The sequence below is a fragment of the Felis catus genome, chromosome A2, assembly GCF_018350175.1.
Source record: "Felis catus isolate Fca126 chromosome A2, F.catus_Fca126_mat1.0, whole genome shotgun sequence".
In the NCBI taxonomy this organism is placed as follows: domain Eukaryota; kingdom Metazoa; phylum Chordata; class Mammalia; order Carnivora; family Felidae; genus Felis; species Felis catus.
Genome location: NC_058369.1, coordinates 146,198,192 through 146,213,018, shown reverse-complemented (window position 1 = coordinate 146,213,018; position 14,827 = coordinate 146,198,192). Strand labels below are relative to the sequence as shown.

The 14,827-nt window shown below is 37.6% G+C and overlaps 1 protein-coding gene across 5 annotated transcripts in view; it reads right to left on the bottom strand.

The window, feature by feature from the left end:
• Window positions 1–14,827, bottom strand: part of KLHDC10 (kelch domain containing 10) — a 70,929-nt gene that overhangs the window by 25,423 nt on the left and 30,679 nt on the right. For all 5 annotated transcript variants that reach the window (XM_023250566.2, XM_023250567.2, XM_045052746.1 and 2 more), the window contains one exon: window positions 440–661. In XM_023250566.2, the coding sequence (XP_023106334.1) occupies window positions 440–661 (222 nt within the window). The remainder of the gene's footprint in view (window positions 1–439; window positions 662–14,827) is intronic.

Sequence of the window (14,827 nt, the reverse complement as noted above, 5' to 3'; positions counted from 1 at the left end):
GTGCATTACACAGATGTCGTAGGTAAACAGATACTACACGTGAAGTACTTTGTTCAGAAGCTATCATTGCCATTATAAGCCCCATCTGTTGATCTTCTACTACATTGTGCTTAGCATACATGCATATATATGAAACTTTATAGTGAACCCACTGAGATATCACTAATCCCAGTTTACAGGTAAGGAACTTGACGCTAAAACTCATCAAGCAAGCAAATGGTATACAGCTAGATTTAAACTCAGGACTATCCAACTGCCAAGTGATTCTGAATCACCATGCTATCTTATTACCATAGTGAAAAGTCTACCCATTAACAGGGTTTAATCATATTACAGTATTATTATAAATTATGAACAAAAAACACGCGGCACTGAACCTGTTCTCACAGACATTGCTTAATTATGGAAGAGTCAAAAGTTCAGGACGGCTTGCACTCACGTGACATAGATGCCAATTCCCGGGGCATGTAGCCATCTGTGCCCATCTGGTGCCATACTCCTGTAGCAAAATGATACCTCCAAAGCTCCCTGAAGAGAGGATAGTCTTCATTATCTGGCCCTCCAGATTCATCGTAATCTGGGTTATAACCTCCAAACACATAGAGGTTGGTATTATCTGCCACACAACGATGTCCACTTCGTGCTGGTGGAGGTCTGTGGCCTAGGAAAGAAGAGGACAGTCTTCCACAGATGGCCAAGCAGATTAAAAACACAAACAAAATTTGGTCATCATCATTTTAGCTTTAAAAGGGGATGGGGAAGATTTATAACGTGGATTTACTTTTTATTTGCTTAGGTTATTTTATACATTCGCACATACTACTTAAGATAATTTTAAGGAGCTAGTCTCCATTTCTATTTCATACAACTACTTTCAGATTTTGGAAACTGTAAAAAAAATTTTTTCCAAGGGAGGAAAAATAGCATTATAAACTCAAGAAAATGGCTGACAACTTGAAATTTGCAAGAGAAGGAGGAGGGGTTTGATAATCCAAAAGCTAACAGGACAAATTTTCTTATTTCCTTAGAGGAGAACAAAAACACAGGCCAACTAAATTAAACTGAAAATATTAGAGAACTACATAAATATAATCACAAATGTGAATGAGTCATGTATAAATAAAAATACACACACATAAAACCTATGATTTGTCCACAGTATATAATTACACACTTAAAAAGAAAACTGGCTTTCAAAGAGTCATAGCAAAATTTAGAATTTAAATCCCACTCCGGACATTATGGCAGTCAACAAAAAATATCCTGATACTTATCTCAAAGAGCATCTTTCACCCTATTCAGAGCTTTACTAAGGAAAGCTATTTCTACAATTGATATTTGAAAGCTTTCTGAAGCTTTCTGTAATTTCTGAAATTATATCAACTAGTTCACTAAAAACGACTTCAAGATTATTTTAGAATAAAAAAAACCTAAAATTTTATATTGTTTCTATTATCCTTACAATTGTCTATACCAGTCTACACAAACCCTTACATAGCTATAGAACCAAAGATGTTTAAATAACATATTGGATAGAATAAGAAGCTACTAGAGTTGTCTGTTACCTTAAAGACTTATCTAATTTCTTATATTAGGAATAGGTACTAATATAATGTTAATTAATATTTAGGACGATGCTGGGCACCTAACAAACTTCTGTCATATAAATAAACATTTATTATCAACCTAAGCCTTATATATATATATATATATTCTTAATCAAAATCCCACTTCCTAAGGTATAGTTTTAAATAAGAACTGAAAAGAAATTGCACAGATCTAAGAGAAATTAAAAAACTAATGAACCATGAATCACCGAATCACTCAACTCCGACCTGTTAGTCCTGCTTGAGAATCTTTGATGGTTCCTTCCTGTTCAAGTACGGAGTGTTCAACTAGTGATTTAGGGCCTCTGATGACCTAACTTTGTCCTGATCTCTCACACTCCTGCCTGTTTAAGTTTGTCTCGCTGCTTGGAAAGGCGAGTGCTTCCCTTAGACCTTGGCCTGGCCTCCTACCCTGCAATGCCTACTTGTGGAAATGCCTCCAAGTCCAGCCCTTACAGCTTTCTCACCAATAAAACCCTAGGGCCCTTACAGTTCAGCACCCTACAATTCAAATGATAGGATATGCACTTTCTACAAGATTATGTAAACACATGAATATATTAGGCAATCTAGAATCAGAAAATTGACTCATGAGCCGTGATTTACCTCAAGTGAAGAACTCAATTTCTCTTTCTAGGGATCTTGAAATACAGAAAGTGTGGTGTGGAAGAAAGAGCAAAGGCTCCTACAAATATCCAGATTTGAATCCAGGTTTTTTTCTAACTGCTACCTTGAGCAAGTCACTGACCCTCACTGAGTCTCAGCTTCCTCATCTGCATAAGGGGATATTATTCTTGTACCTCACAGATTTTTCATACTGCTATTAAAATGTTTATTAATAAAGTTTTATTTTAATGTTTATTTATTTTTGAGAGACAGAGACAGAACGCGCACCAGCAGGGGAGGGGCAGAGAGAGAGGAAGACACAGAACCTGAAGCAGGCTCCAGGCTCCGAGCTGTCAGCACAGAGCTTGATGTGGGGCTCGAACTCATGAACTGTGAAATCATGACCTGAAGTTGGGCACAACTGACTGAGCCATCCCGGCGCCCCTAAAATGTTTATTGGTTTATATATGAATCTTCAACGTATCTGCAAGTTATTTGAAGAGAGAAAAATGTACTTGTATTCATCTTTCTAGCACCAAGCCTAAGGCACACAGAAAACACTAAACAAAAACTTACAAATGTAATTCTTCTCTACTCATTTTGTTAATGTTTTTCTCCTCCAAATAGGTTATAAGCTCCTCAAGGGGAAAGGTCATGTATAACAATTATTCTGTACTACCTCTAACACCTAAAACAGCTGGAGATATTTAAGGCACTAGAAGTTTCACTGATTTTAAGTCAGAGTAAACAATGACAGGGACGCTCAAAACAGTACAGCTCTCAGTGGACTTTGATATAATTATACTTAAGAGATATACGATTTGGGGGGCAGGAGTTGGGTTACACAACGGTCTTCTCAAAATATAAATGTTTCTAAAAATTAGTGACACAAATTTAGGGGCACCTGGGTGGCTCAGTCGCCCGAAGTCCGACTTCGGCTCAGATCGTGATCTCACAGTTCATGAGTTCAAGCCCCACACTGGGCTCACAGCTGTTGGCACAGAGCCAGCCTCAGGTCCTCTGTTCCCTTCTGTCTCTGCCCCTCCCCTGCTTGTTCTCTCTGTCTCAAAAATAAATAGTATTTATTAAAAATAAATATTTATTGAAAACGTGTATTTTAAAAATATATAAGTAAATAAAAATTAGTGAGGCAAATTTAAAGAAAAAACAGAATTGCTGTGGTCAGCAGATGGGAACTCTAAGAATCTCTATAACGTCACTCACTTTATTACCTGCAGTCAACAGACAATTTTTTAAAACTGCTTTTGGACAGAAAGGACATACAGTCTATTCTAGGATTTTCTCTAAATGGCTGTACAGCAGATACTCCATTATAAGTTTATTGACAACTATTTTTGTGACAACTATAACTCAAATGTATTAAAGGTTGAGGAGTCAGTGAAAAGACAGTTTTAGATTTATCCACTCGTTCATTAAGCCAAAAATCTTATCAGATACTTGCTATGTGCCAGGTACTGTGTAAGATACTGGGGATACAGTGATAGAGAATGGAGATACCATAACCATTTCTGTCCTTTAGAGCTTGTAAAGGCTAGTCCTACACTGTCCAATGCAGTAGCCACTAGTCATATATTAATGTTGAGCATTAATTAAATCAATCAATTAATCGATCAACATTAATGTTGAAATGAGGATGGTCCACACTGAGATATGTTCTAAATGTGAAATGCCCACTGGATTTCAAAGACTTAATATCCAAAAATGAATGTAAAATTACAAATTTTCGTATTGAATACATGTTGAAAAATTTTGTATATCCTGACTTAAATAAAAGTATTATTAAAATTAATGTTGCCTGCCTTTTACATTTTTATTTTTATTTATTGCTTTGAAATTTAGAAACGAATTTTATTTAAGATCTGAAATACAATTCCTAAAATACCAACTTCTCCAGAAAACCGTGGCTACACAATAATGCCTTGCCTCTATCATGTTAGAACGTGCATTAGACTCAAATACAAAAACCATGAAACAAACCACCATCCTTCAACAATTTGAGCAGAGAGAGAATGCCTAAGGAACAACATAGATGGACTTGCAGAGGATGGGCTGTTTTACTTCAAGCACCATAAAAAAAAAAAAAAGAGCACAAATGGCCTTTTACATTTTTAATGTGGCTACTAGAAATTTTTAAATGTTGTGGTTCACGTAACATTTCTATTGAACAGGGTTGGTCTAACTCAATTGCTGGCTTTTGTAAGTAATTTCATTATCTATGCAAATTAAACTGCTGGGTAAAGAGCATCTGATCAATTTTTGATAAATATTAAACATCCTGTCAAGAGGTCTGATAGCCGGGAGTGAAGAGGTTACTCTTCTTTCTCTTTGGTCAGTAACTAGAGATTTCTTTGTACATATTTATAGCCCAAGAGTGACTAACATATCAGAAAGTCAAATTTTATTTTGAATAAATCATGGGAGTTTGTCAGGGATGATGTCATGGAGACTAAGCATTGATTTTCATTATGTGGGATATAGCATAGGCTCATCAACTTGACCGAAATAAAATCGGGTTTTAGATTGTTAAATAGTTCTCTGAATCCTCCCCCAAATTCTCCATGTGTAAATCCCACCTTCCTAAAAATGACTTGCTACTATTAAAATCACCCAGGGAACTAGGTTACCTGATTCAGGAACTTCCACTAGAAAATGTAAAAAACTCCAATGTGAACTTGTATGCAGAGGTGAACTTCTAATATCCAGAAGGCAACCTCCAGCTAAGGCAGTGTGCACCTACGATGTCCGAGCCATCTTCTCTTCTGTGTGCTCACCCTGTCACAACAACTTGCTGTTTACCCCAGGGAGTAAGCAGGAGCTTATGGTAACCAGGGAAATGGGCTTTAGTTTCCAGCCTAAAGGAAGGAAGAAGCTAGCTGTCCCCCATCAGGGGATAGATAATTAGGTTGCTGCTGTTTTCACCATTACAATATTGTAACAAAGCTTCCGTTATGTATATTGAGATGCAAATGTCCGAGTATTTCTGGGTCAAAGGAATATACGCTTTGACCTGTTACAGATGCAATGTTGTCACAGAGCCATACTGCTCTCCAAAAAGACTGGAACAATTTACACTCCAGCAATGATTTCTGGAAGTGCCTATTCATGCTGTCTTCAAGCTCTTTCATTTGTGCCCATCAGAATGGTGCAAATTGGTGTCAGGTAATTTGTATTTCCCTGATTTTTACTAGTTCACATGTTTATCAGCCCATTTTATTTCTTCTTTGGGGAACTGCCTGATCACATCCCTTGCCTACTTTTCCATCTACTGAGTTTTCTTCTCACAGGTTTATAGAGATTATTATATTTCTTTCTTCCAGCCTGCTACTTGTCTCAATTTTGTTTATGGTATCTTTTAACAGATGGAAGTTTTCGTCTGAATCTTTCAGTCTTTTCTTCTAAGGTTTCTTTGCAAAAAGAAAAAGAAACAAGGCTGCTCTGTATCTCAGTTATTTCTAAATCATTATAAAATTATAAAAAATTCCCACTTACTTCTAGTAATTTTACAGTTTTGACTTTTTATATTCAGAACCTGAATACATCCAGAACTTATTTTTGTGTATTATAGGAGGTAGGGCTCTAACTGTTCCTCTCAAATGGATAGGCTGTTGCCCGCAAACCATTTATGCAAAGCCACCTCTTCTATACTGAATCGAAATATCACCTTTATCAGACACGAAATTGACATGTTCTAGAGTAGAATCAGGAAAATCCCAATTATCCAGGTCTAATCACAAATTTAGACACAAAATCTATTACTCTTTAAGAATGCACACAATCAATACAAAGCAAAACCACAAAATCTTAATGGCAAAAGCTTGCAAATAAAATAGCATATTAACATTTATTGCTTAATAAGTCTATTACTTACAAGTTGTAGCCACCTCTAAATGTTCTATCAAACATGTGTGGGGAGGCCATTCAAAAAATAAGAACTTTTACCGCTAAAAGTATTAGCTGGTTATAAATATCAAATAGCTAAAGGATAAATTGTTTAACTGGTCACTTTTTTCCAAATATGAAGCTTTCCATTACCTCTGCCGGAGAAGACAGGTCTTCTGTTGTACACCTGGAAACCTGACAGGAAATCCAAGGAAGACTGAGCCAGCTAGCTCCCGCCCCTGACCAGCAACCAGACCTTTTTACTACTCCCAGAGTCCAAGCTGCTCAGGCAAAAGCAACCCATTCATATCAGCATGCAATATTACTTAGTTGTGTAAGCATTTCCTACCAAAGAGACTCTATGCCCTATACGAGATGTGTATGTAAATATTTGGCTTCTCAGGGCAGAGTCGTCTTTAGCGTCTAAGATGGCAGCAATAAAATAAATCCGCTTTGACAGGTTCTGGTGTTATCGTGAGTTAGTTTCAAGTGCTGAGCACAGCATACTTGAGACAGCAGTCACACTGTTCTAGGGATCAGTGGCCATGGGCTTCTGGGATCTGTTCAGTTCCACTGTCTATTCCTATACCATTATCACACTGTCTTAATTATGTTAGCTTTGAAGTATCAATCGACATCTAGTAGGACAAATTCCCCTTTGTGTTACTTTTTCATAAACCTCTTGGCTGTTTTTCTCCATTACTCATGTAATGAATTTTGAAATCAGTTTGTTAAAAACCTATAAGAAGTTCTTTGGTATAAGACACCATCTTATACAGATGATCAAAGTTAACGGGGTCATAATGGGACAAATCAACACCATGTGCAATGAGATGGAGCACAGCATTACTTCCGAGTATTCCTACCAAAAATGCATTAAGCTGAATGTAAGGGACACTGCACAATATAACTAGTGTTTACTGTTCAAAAATATCAACACCAAGGCTGAAGATGAGAACTGAACGCAACACGTGATCTGGGACTTTCTTTTACTAAAAAGGATATCATCGGAATAATTGGCAAAATCTGAAAATAAGGTCTGTAAATTAGATACTAGTGTTAATTTTATCCATTACTTATAGTTTCCTCTTTTGTGTACGAGTCTGCAGTCAAAGAGACTACTTGTTTTTTAGGAAAAGACACTTAAGTATTTAGGGGCAAAGGGGCATGATGTCTGTAGCTTACTCTCAAAAACGGTTCAAACAAACAATATGCATGTATATGTATACATGTGTTATACATATAGAAAGGGGGGGGGAATGGGCGAGGAGAGGAGAGAGAGAGAAGAGAGGGAATAGGATAAAGCAAATGTGATCAAATATTAACATTTGGAGAATCTGGGCAAAAGGGATAGAATTTTTTACCATTCTTGTAGCTTCTCTGTTGAATCTGAAATTATGTCATGAAGGAACAATCTCTAGCCTCTTATCCTCATCTTTTTTGATAGTCATCAGTAGTTTCATTGTTTTTATTTCTCAGTACTTTACAAATTTCCATATAATTGTGACTAGATATCTCTTTTATTTTCTAATTCGTTGTTGTTAATATATAGGAAAGTAATTTATCTTTGCAAGTTTAAATTTTATCCAGCCAACTGTCTGAACTCTAGTATTAGTTATCATTAATTATCTTGAATTTTACAGTAGACAATGATATACATGTTATTAATGACAACTTTCTGCTTTCTTTCCAATACATGTACCTTTTATTTTTTTCCTTGTCTTCTATTGTATTGGCTGAAACCTCCAGAATAAGGTTCAAGAGTGGAGATGATAGTAAGCATTTTTGTCTTATTTTTACTTTTTTTTTTTTTTCAGTATATGAAGTTTATTGTCAAATTGGTTTCCATGATTTTTACTTTAATGAAGATATTGGTAATGTTTCGCCATTATATATATTTGCGGTTGGTTTCTTTTTTAACAATTTTTTTGAGAGAGCACGAGTGGGGGAGGAGCAGAGAGAGAGGGAGACAGAGGATCCAAAGTGGGCTCTGCACTGGCAGCAGAGAGCCTGATGTGGGGCTCGAACTTGCGAACTGCAAGATGATGACCTGAGCTGAACGAAGTCTGATGCTTAACTGACTGAGTGGGCCACCCAAGGTGCCCCTACAATTAACTGGGTTCTTATAGATAGCCTACCAATAAAATAAATTTTCCTTTTTTTCTTGGATGCCTGCAAATGTTCCCTGCCAGGAATGGGTATGATTTTTTTAAATAAAATTTTTACTGAAATGTAACATAAGAGAAAATTGCATAGGAGAGTACAGCTTGATGCATTTAACATTTAACAAAATGAACACACTGAGAATCAAAGTTTATAAAATGCTTTTTTTGATATCAAGAAAAGCTTGTTTTCCCACTTTTCTGATTTTATTGAAATAGTTAAGCTTTCTTATTTTCCTTTCCTTTTTTCCTAGGGAGATCTTCAGCCTGTAACCTCTAATAATTTTTAAAACCCATAAACTTTTGTTTTTCTAACAATATTAAGAATAAACCACATATGGAAAGGAAGTTGGCTATTAACAGCGTTTACTTCTGTAGAGGGGAATAAAGTGGAGAATAAAGATATAAAGTAGGACCTTTGCTTTTTTAATTTAATCTCTTTCACTGTGAAATATAACACATGTACAGAACACATAAAACTATAAATGCGTAGCTTAACAAATTATCAAAAAGGCAATATGTAATCATCACCCAGGTCAAACTACTGAATACTGGCAGCACTGAGACACCCCTTACCTGCTTCTTTTGGTCACAACTCCATCCATCCCACCTCCCTCACTTCTAGAGGAAATATATTTCCTGATTTTTATGGCAACTATTAAACTTGCTTTCTTTTAAAGGCTTTATCATACCTAAGTTTGCATTCCTAAACAGTATTGTTTATTTTGGCCTAAATTTGAATTGTATTTAAAAAAAAATTTTTTTTAATGTTATTTTTGAGACAGAGAGTGAGGAGGGGAGGGGCAGAGAGAGAGGGAGACACAGAATGCGAAGCAGGCTCCAGGCCCCGAGCTGTCAGCACAGAGCCTAATGTGGGGCTCAAACCCACAGACCGTGAGATCATGATCTGAGCCGAGGTCGGACGCCTAACTGACTGAGCCACCCAGGTGCCCCTGAATTGTATTTTAATAGAATGATATATAGTATGTATTCTTTCTGGGCTCTTTCTTTCATAACTAAGTTTCTGAGATTCATGCATGTTGTTGGGGTGAATTAGTCTGTTCATCTCCATTGCCAAATAGTATTACTTTGTGTGAATATATACCATGATTTATCCACTCTATGTTGTGTGAATGGAGATTTGGGTTGTTTCAAATTAGTGGTTCTTAATGCTGCTATAAACATTTTTGTACAAGTTTTCAGGTGCACAGGGGTCAATGTTTGTAGGCCATAAATCTAGAAATGTAATTTTTGAGTCATAGTGTAAATCTTTACCTTTACTAGATAAGGCCTAACTGTTTACAAACTAGTTGGTATTGTCAGTCTTTTTAATTTAGCAATTCCTAAAGGTTTGTAGACCTCTTTTCATCATGGTTTTAATATGCATTTGTCTCTGCGGTGCCTAGGTGGCTCAGTGGATCAAGCATCTGACCTCGGCTCAGGTGATGATCTCGCAGTCTATAAGTTCAAGCCCCGCGTCAGGCTCTGTGCTGACAGCTCTGAGCCTGGAGCCTGCTTTGGATTCTGTGTCTCCCTCTCTCTATGCCCCTCCCCGCTTACACTCTCTTTCTCAAAACTGAACATTGAAAAAATATGCATTTGTCTCATTACCTTTTTTTATTTATTGACCAACTGGATTTTTCTTTGGGAAATGCCTGCTCAAGCTTTTAATACATTCTTCTATTGAGATGTCTATTTTCTTCTTCCTAATCTGTTAAGTTTGTTATATATGCTTGAGATAAGGACGTTCACTTTTCACCCTCCTATGTACTTCTGTATTATTTGAGTTTTAATAAACCCATATTACACCTGTAAATTCTAAAACAAAAAATCAGATGATCTTAGGCAGTTTCACTTTCTCCTTACCCCCAATTTGTTTAAATCACCTGAAATGTCACAGAATGTTATTTATAGGTATATCTATCTATCTATCCACACACACACACACACACACACACATAAATATGCACACATACACATATTTATATTATCCTGTGTTTTTAGTTACAGAATGTTGTATATATAACATATATACACACATACATACATACACATACACGCATTTATACTTCTACATTTTTATAAATCTTTTCTTAAAAATCAAACTAGGCTTCATAGCCCCTTTATCTGGACACAACTTTAAGTTTTACTGGTTTCTTTGCACACTGTTGCTTTCTATATCCAAATCTCCCTCTTTCTTGGATTTGTTTTCATTTTACTGGGAGTATCTCTTCAAAGTAATTTTCCAAAAAGGGTGTGTATGGTAAACTTTCAGAATTCTCATTTATTTTGACCCCCACATAAACATTAGTGAGGCTGGGTGCAGAGTTCTGTTCAAAATAATTTTCTCTTAGAACACTGAAGCTACTTCTCTTCAAGCAAATCATGTTGCAGGTGAGAAATCCAACACCAGTCTTTCTAGGTAAGCTATTTTCTGTCTCTGGAATCATAAGGAGTTCACCCATGTACAGATAGAAGCTTTTGTTTGTGTTCTTCCTGCTTGTTCCTTGGTGACCCCTTCACAGCCTCTTCATTTTAGGGAAATATTCCCCATTTCTTTATTTTCTCCCTTCCATTGTCTGATCTTTCCTTCTGTAACTCTACAAAATGAATACTGACCACTTAGATTTGTCCCGACAGTATGAGTTTCTCTCATGTATTTTCTCTTTTGGTCTTCTTGCCTTACGGTCTCTACATTTCCTCTTTTATTTTTGTAAAAATTGGTCTTAAGACTATTATTGACCACTCCAGCTGCATTTTTATTTCAGCAATCGAGACTTCAACACAGAGGTGCCTGAGTGGCTCAGTCAGGTAAGCGGCCAACTCTTGATTTCAGCTCAGGTCATGATCTCATGGTTCGTGAGATCGAGCCTCGTGTCAGGCTCTGTGCTGACAGAGAGTAGAGCCTGCTTGGGATTTTCTTTCTCCCTCTTTCTGCCCCATGCTTGCAGGTGCTTGCTCTCTCTCTCTCTCTCTCTCTCTCTCTCTCAAAATAAATAAATATAAACATTTTTTTAAAAGACTTCAACACAGAACTAATTCTTTAATCGTCCCTTTTTCTCATGGCAGTTGGTTTTTAATTTATGGGCCCAATTCACTCTTGATTCTGAGGAAACCTCCTATGATCAGAACTTCCTAAAGTTCCATTCCGCTTCCTCATTATCTCTGTTTTTCCCACGTCAGCTATTTGTTCATCTTGGTCATCCTCTTCCAAGTTTAGTCTCCTGCAAATGTCTGATGGGCCTGGATCACCTACTTATATTAGTAAGTGAAGGACTACATGGGTTAGTAACTGTAAGAGGCATGGGTTTCCTCAACAGTTGTATTACTCTGTCTCCGAGACTCCAAATGAGAGGTCTCTTTCACTGTGGGTCTCTGCAGCTAAGTGGTACAGTGGAGGTACACTGACAGACAGGTTTCCCTTTCGAAAGAAGCTGAGAAAAGGTAAGCAGTTTTGCCTTAGGATTGCCAGAATAAGGCCGTATTTTGACAGTAGGGTCCTTTAATGTACGTCAATCCCGGATTGAGTTCCCGCTCTTTTCCTGCTCCTGTCCCACCCTCCTCACCCATCTATTGTGGAGGCACACTACCTAAAGCTCTGCTTTGTGCTCCCACTCTCTCTCCAGTCCAGGTCCATGGGAACAGGGCCTGCTCAACCATCCCCAAAGCAAATCCCCTAACTCCACCTGAAGAGCTGCTCTCGTAGCTTTATCCTAGGAACTAAAGCTGTTGTCAGAGCTCTGTTTATAGAGAGACGGAAGAAGGGAAGTAACTGTTTTGGAGGAAGTCCCTTAATTATTTGCCTTGATGTTCCATTTTTCCTAAACCTGCTCCCTACTGCCACACTTGCAGACTCTAGGCTTGGCGTTTCAGTAAAGAGGCCCTATGGAGAATTCTCTGACTTCAGCATGCAGCCGGAGCACCTATTTTGAGTTCCATGTTACTGTTTTGGTTTCTCAATCAATAAAATTCCAACTGCTTTCTCTTACCTTGACATTCCTTAGACTTTCTGGTATCAGCAGATAATAATGAAAGCAGCTAACATTAATTCAACATTGGCTAAATATAAAAACTCCAAGTACTTTGCACACATGACCTCTCTCGGTCCTCACAATAACTCTAGAAGGCAGGCACTGCTATCGTCATCCTCATTTTACAGATGAGGAAATTGAGGACAAAAAAAAAAAGAGAGTAAGGAACTTGCCCAAAGGCACACAGTTGGTAAATGGTAGAGCCTGGATTCAGACATAGATAATTTGGACTCAAAGCCTTTCTTTTCTACAATCATGATTTATTAGTTTTCTTATGTCTGTTTTGTCTTTTGCAATGATATCTAAGAAGTATGGAAAGATAAATGGGTATGTTTAGGCCATCATTTTGTAATGGAAACCCATTGTTTTTATTACACCAATATTGTTTTCACACCACACTTTTAATTGGTAGAAATATCTTTCAGAGAAAGTGCAGGTTCTAGAGAAGGAATCCGGTGACAGAAAACGAGCCCCTTGAAACTGTTAAATCAGAATCAACAGAGGTAATGCACAGGATTCCCAAAATGAAAGACTTAAAAGTGGCAACTTCAAAAGCATAGATTTTTTTTTAATCTAAGAAAACGATAAACGACAGCATTTTTGTGTTCTCAACAACTCTAGTTGACTGCCACATCACCAGAGAGAAGTTGAGAACATACGAAAATTTTAGTCCCATCCTATTTATTCCCTGACAGTGGCCTTAATAATTCAATTCAACTGAAATACATGTGGTACGCCTACCACTTGCACTGTGCTACAAACTGGAGACAGAGAAATGTCAGGCACTGTCCCACCATCCCTGCCCTTGCAGAGCTTACAGTCTAACGGCAGGCACGGACAAGGAAACTGATGACTGTAATTCAGTGTGATAAGTGCTATGACACAGGCAGGTACACCGAGGGTGCCATCGGGGCAGAGACAGGCCTTCCCCGGAACTTCCCTGGAAATAACTCTTAACCTGAGGGCTCAAGGATACATTATTATTGGTTTGGGGAGATTAAACTGAATGTATCATCCTCTCTTCAAATCTGCCCCACTCTCCACCCATTTAACATGGGTAAAGAGCACACAGGTCCACACAGAAAGCTCCTCCTCTTCAATATTAGTCGAATCAAGTGTCATCAAATTCTACTTCCTTATATTTCAAATCAACTCCCTACTCTCTACTCCTAGTACAACTACCTTCACTGCAGTCTCCATCGTTTCTCACCCCAATAACTGTAAGAACCTTGTAATTAACCTTTCAATTAAATATCTTCACTGGTTAAAAACACAAAATGATTCTGAAAACTTCCCTTGGGTTGTACCCCACTTGATCTGGACCTTCTCCAGCTTCTTCTCTCCTTCCTCCTTCCCCCTATGCTGAACCCCCTACGGTTCTCTGGAGACTATGCTCTGTTTTGCCTAACTGCCTTTCCTTAAGCTATGTGGTCCCCATGATTTGAGATGTTCTCCCCTGCTAACCCTCCCTTGCTAACTAACACCTACTCAGCGTTTAAGTACATCTCTTCTGAAAAGTCATCCTGATGGCCACTCCTCTGTCCGTGCTCCCCACAAGCTGAGTCAGGAGCCTCTTCTGTGCAATCCCATACCATGCTACCTCACCAGGACACTTATCACAAAGAATTACACTCAAATTATTTTCTGTAACTGTTTATCTGATTCTCTGTTATTTAGATACTGAGCTGGTACACTGCCTGCTACACAGGAGGCAATCAAGAAATACTAAAAGAATGAAAGAATGAACGAACGAACGGAGAGAGTTAAGTCTGTGAAAGCTGATGAGGGAACCAAAGGAGATAATGGAGAGAAGGACAGAACGCTGGAGAAATGCCCACCTGTAGTGGGTAGGAAGAAAGAAGCTAGTGAAGGAAACAGAATGAACAATCAAAGAGAAGAAGAAAACATCTAGGATTGTACAGGAAAGTAACCCAAAGGAAGAGAAATATTTAAGAAGGTGCAGGTGGTCAACAGCATCAAACACTACAAACAGGTCAAAGAAAGCGAGAACTAAGACAAGACCACTGATTTAGAGGCAGCCACTGGTGACTGATGATGGTGATTGATGCTGGTTTTACTCCCACCTCCCTCTCAGCACAGGCAGAGGCCACCTTCCTAGGCCATTCATTGTTGGAGGCAATTTAGGGCTTACAAAAGAACCAAAGATATGCAACTTACCTGTACTAATCTCTTTTTTCCATGACTGAAGAATTGAAAAACAGAATATTCAAAAGGAAATAAAATCTCACCATCCAGATATAATGTTGGTTCAGTTTCCTTTGTTTTTTTTTTTTTATGTTTATATTTGTACAAAATTGTATTACATTAAATTCTATATCCTAATTAAACAATTTCTTAATTGTACTTAACTTTAGTCAGCCCGAGTTAGCCTTCTCATTGTAAATCAATAAACTGGCATTTTAATTTATAAATAGAAAAAAGAAAAAAAATGTTATAGAATTAGATGTGCCATTTGTTTGGCCACATATGCAAAAATGGTTTTGTCATATAATATTAGAAT